The 4882-nt window shown below is 47.9% G+C and overlaps 1 protein-coding gene across 2 annotated transcripts in view; it reads right to left on the bottom strand.

The window, feature by feature from the left end:
* The window catches only part of Mei1 (meiotic double-stranded break formation protein 1), a 60862-nt gene that overhangs the window by 13568 nt on the left and 42412 nt on the right, over positions 1-4882 (bottom strand). For both annotated transcript variants that reach the window (XM_029548203.1, XM_021217163.2), the window contains exons 23-24: positions 2404-2514; positions 1963-2126 (exon numbers count right to left, since the gene is read on the bottom strand). In XM_029548203.1, coding sequence (XP_029404063.1) covers positions 1963-2126; positions 2404-2514 — 275 coding nt within the window. The remainder of the gene's footprint in view (positions 1-1962; positions 2127-2403; positions 2515-4882) is intronic.

Below are 4882 nucleotides of genomic sequence, written 5' to 3'. Positions count from 1 at the left end.
AAGAAAGAAAGAAAGAAAGAAAGAAAGAAAGAAAGAAAGAAAAAAGAAAAAGAAAAAGAAAAAGAAAAAGAAAAAGAAAAAGAAAAAGAAAAAGAAAGAAAGAAGGGAGGGAGGGAGGGTGGGAGGAAGAAGATGCATGTATGCTGGCTCTGCTATTTGTCGGCTGTGATCTTAGGTAAGTCACTGGATCTCTCTCCACTTGCCTAGCTTTCTTCATCCATGAAACAAAAGCAGCGCTTCCTGCTTTCACATCCTCTGGAGTTATTCTGGAGACTGGCTCAGGAGCAGCATAAGTGCATGCCCCTAGTCTGGACTGAGGAGCTAGACACGGGCAGAGGCAAAGCCAATCAGTTCTGCTCACCTCCACCAAGATCTGTCAGGGGGCAGGAACTACCACTCTCTTGGCTCACAGTCTAGCACAAAGAAATTCTTTAAACATCCTAGACTGGATTAGGGCATCGGAGATGGGTAGGGACAGATCCTGAGCTGGGTAGACGCTGGCTGGCAGGCACAGTCAAGAAGGAAGAAAGGTGAGGCAGGCTTCTACCAGACTAGTCACTATGGAAGTGTGAGTGGCTACTCTCAGAAAAACAGGAAAGGTTTCTGTTCTGGATCAAGCATGGAACAGTTACTGTTACTATAAAATCACATTTGGGAAGTAGGGGCAGAAGGATGAGAATTTAAAGGCCAGAATCAGCTACTTAGCAAATCAGAGGCCTGTCTGGGCCACGTGACACCCTAGCTCAATAAAATAAGAAAATAAGAGACAGGCATGGTTATACACGCCTTTAATCCCACCATTCCAGTGGCAGAGGCAGGCAGATCTCTCTGTGAGGCAACCCAATCCACACAGACAGCTCCAGGACTACATAGAGGAGTCCTGTCTCAATAAACAAATAATAAATAAACAAAAATCGGGGGCTGGAGAGATGGCTCAGTGGTTAAGAGCACTGACTGCTCTTCCAAAGGTCCTGGTTCAAATCCCAGCAACTACATGGTGGCTCACAATCACCCGTAATGAAATCTGATGCCTTCTTCTGGTGTGTCTGAAGTCAGCTACAGTGTACTTAAGATATAATCAATAATAAATAAATCTTTAAAAAAATAAACAAAAATCAACCCCAGGCCACACCCTGTAGGGTCTTCCACAGCACATAACTGCCATAGTTTGTCACCAACATAAGAGCCAAAACCCATTTCCCTTCTACCTAAGGAACTGTGTGGCCACTGCTGGCAGGGCTGGGTGCTTTGGGAATGCTGCGGGAGCTCAGGGGTGATTTCTGTCCCTGCAGAGCTAGTCTTGGGGAAGGGACATCTGAATATGAAATAACCAAGGAGCTCACAAAAGGTTTGGCATGGCGAGGTCCTTCAGAAGGAAATGAGACTTTGTGTTTGTCCACTGCTGTCCTGTTCCCTGCACTCACCTCCAACAGTGACAATGACAGCTAACTACATGTGGCACTTCACATCTTGCCACTGGGCACAACAAGGTCACAGCTGGCTCCTGCCTTCTTGTCTAAACAGATCTATTTTTTTCAGTCCCTCGATCTGGCCACACATGCCAGCTTATCCCTAAATATATGTCCCACATCCTAAAATTGACCATTTTTATGCCCTTGCTCTCTATCCTGGAGCATCTTTGCCCACCTCCTTTGTGAGTACAGTCTTACTTTAAGGCTCTACTGAGAAAAACACATCCCCCAAGGGTAGGGCAAATACTATAATCTGACAGATAGGTGATCTGTTTGTGTTAATACTGGTCATGTAAACCATAACTGTCGATAACCCTGACTCCCTTGCTTCTTTCTCACTTTATAGGTAAGATCACTGAAACCCAGAATAGTTAAATATTTTGCCAAGGTCACACATCTAATGTGCCTCAGAACTGGGGACAGACCTCGGAGGCTAGCCAAGTCTTGCAGCTCCACCCCATGCCCCGAAGACATGGCACTAGACACAAACCTGCAAATTGCCATCGTGCTGCTGGGCGGAGAAGGAGGCAGTGAGCAGCCAGGCAGAGCAGAGCAGTGGTGCCCTGGGGGAGGAGCCTGCTTCCGTCCAGGTGAGGGCCAGCATCTTCTCCAGGAGCTCCAGCAAGGCTGCGCAGCTCAGCAGGACGGCAGCGGCTGCAGGCAGGAGAGGGAGGGGCGGCCATCTAGCTTCATATCCCTATGGGCTGAGTACCCGGTAGGGCATATAAATACAAACAAGTGGATCATCGACGGGACCTAAGGAGCCTCGCACATGGACGGATGACTGACTATTAGAATCGGAGAGCTCTATCACCATCACACAGACTCCTAGATTTTTTTTTTTTCAAGAAGAAAAGCCCAAGGGCACAAGGACACACACACACACACACACACACCATCCTCTTCAATGACTCTGCCTGGGCCCCTGTACCTCTTTTCTGGCTACTGGGTGTGGTCTGATGAAGACTCCAGTACAAGAAATTGAAGGAGGGCTGCAGGATGTCCACATGTGCAGGGCTGCACTTCCCACACAGCGTGCTCACTGAAAGAAACAGAGTTCACAGGTAGCCTGTGCACAGCACTCTGCACTTTAAATACCCTTGCACATTGCACAGGAGGAAAGACAGTGGTGTGTATATGTTCAGCCCAGGGAGTGGCACTATTAGAAGGGGTGGCCCCGTTGGAGTAGGTGTGGCCTTGTTGGAGTAGGTGTGTCACAGTGGGATTGGGCTTTAAGACCCTCATCCTAGCTGCCTGGAAGTCAGTATTCTGCTACCAGCCTTCAGATGAAAATATAGAACTCTCAGCTCCTCCTGTACCATGCCTGCCTGGATGCTACCATGTTCCTACCTTGATGATAATGGACGGAGCCTCTGATCCTGTAAGCCAGCCCCAGTTAAATGTTGTCCTTTATAAGACTTGCCATGGTCGTGGTGTCTGTTCACAGCAGTAAAACCCTAACTATGACAGACACTGGCAGGAATGAAATCGGAACAAAGCTGTGTGCTCTCACCTTCAGTCTGTACCGGCCACATAAACACCCACAACCAAAGGGCATTGAACACGCGGTTATGTGTTTTCTTGTCAAGGGAAGCCTCTCACTGTGCGTGTGTCAGCCTGCTACCTTAGCTCTGGTCTTCATTCCCTAAGACCAACCAGCTTCTTAGCTATCCTAGCAAAGGGACACCTGCTGCGTTCCCCAGGGAATTCTGGGAAGCTGGACAGACAATCTCCTGTCCTTGCTCTCCTTACTCCTCACCCCCTCCTTCTTCCTTCCATCCACACTCCCTGCTTTTTAAGACAAGGCTTCATGTATCCTGGACTAGGCTCAGATTCACCACTTTGCTGATGATGGTGTGAGCCCCTTTGATGCTCCTGCTTCTGCCTCCCAAGTGCTGGGATTCCAGGTGCACACCACCATGCCAGGCTTGCTTTCTTTAAATAAATAAATGAATAAGTTGACCTTGAATTTACAGTCTTCCTGCCTCACCTCTAGAATTCTGTGGTTTCTGGTATCACTGCTTTCTGTCTAAGTTGACTCCTATTCAGCTACTGAACTTCAGATCGGGGCCTCTAGTGTTGTAGCTTTCATGAGCTGCCTATGCTGGGGCAGAACTCCCTCCTCCTCCTTGAGAGACAGGGTCTCTCTATGTAGCTGTGGCTGTTCCTGGAACTCACTACGTAGATTAGACTAGTCGTGGACTCACAGACCCTTCTGCCTCTGCCTCCTAAGTCCTGGGATTAAAAGTGTACACCACCATACCTGGTCAGAACGTTTCAACGACGTTGTTATCTTTAAGTCATTTATATTCTTAATTCCTGTAAATGCACTGGCTGAGCTGGTATGAATTCCTTTCTGTGGTCTGTGCCCCATCTGAGCTGAATAGACATTTCCTTACAACCCCCCCCAGGAAGAGGAATACAGCATTATAAATGTTATAGAACCAAAGATTCAGGGAAGAAGAATTGCATGGTCTCTGCTAAAGATGGTAAGATATACAATTAAGCATCTGAAGGTGGAACATCCGTGGAGAAATTCCAGGGTGGCCATCTTTCCCCATGCGGGGTGGCAGGCCTCCTTGACGATGCATGTGGGTATAGGGACAGTCGGGAACAGATGGCAAGCCAGACAGCACACTGCAATCCCTGAAGACTCGCATGGGACAAGAATACAGGGGGCTGTGGTAGGGTGAGTGAGTATTTTAGACAAAAGTGCCGTGAGTTGGCTCAGTGTGTATAAGCACCTGCCACCAGGACTGACAACTTAAGCTCATCCCCTAGAGCCTACAAGAAGACAGAGGGGGGAAACTGGCTCTACAGTTATCCTCTGACCTCCACACACATGCTGTAGCATGCCTGGGCCACATGCACTTCATACACACACTAGATAGTAATAATGATTTTTATCATGCACAGATCTCCCTCCAGCACCATACAGACAGGGTCTGGAGCTGTCTTCTGTGATTCTTATGAGTCCCTTGAGGAAACCTCAGCCCTGGAGAGGGAAATCCTACCCTGCAGCCAGAAGACCTAAATCCATAGTCACTGATGATGTCATTTACGTCAACTCATTTCAACTTTCCTCACAGTGTGCTTCTTTTTTCAGTTTTTTTTCTTTTTCTTTTTTTTTTAACTTATTTTATTAGATATTTTCTTCATTTACACTTCAAATGCTATCCCGAATGTCCCCTATACCCTCCCCCCACACTGCTCCCCTGCCCACCTACTCCCACTTCTTGGCCCTGGCGTTCCCCTGTATGGGGCATATAAAGTTTGCAAGACCAAGGGGCATCTCTTCCCAATGATGGCTGACTAGGCCACAGTGTGCTTCTTGGTGCCACTGTGAACTGGTGGCTACATTCACAGGCAGTGAAAGGTCCCAGTCAGGTCTGGGTTATGGGCAAGAGAGA

The sequence above is a fragment of the Mus pahari genome, chromosome 17, assembly GCF_900095145.1.
Source record: "Mus pahari chromosome 17, PAHARI_EIJ_v1.1, whole genome shotgun sequence".
NCBI classification, from domain to species: domain Eukaryota; kingdom Metazoa; phylum Chordata; class Mammalia; order Rodentia; family Muridae; genus Mus; species Mus pahari.
This window is presented reverse-complemented; position numbering and strand designations above follow the sequence as displayed.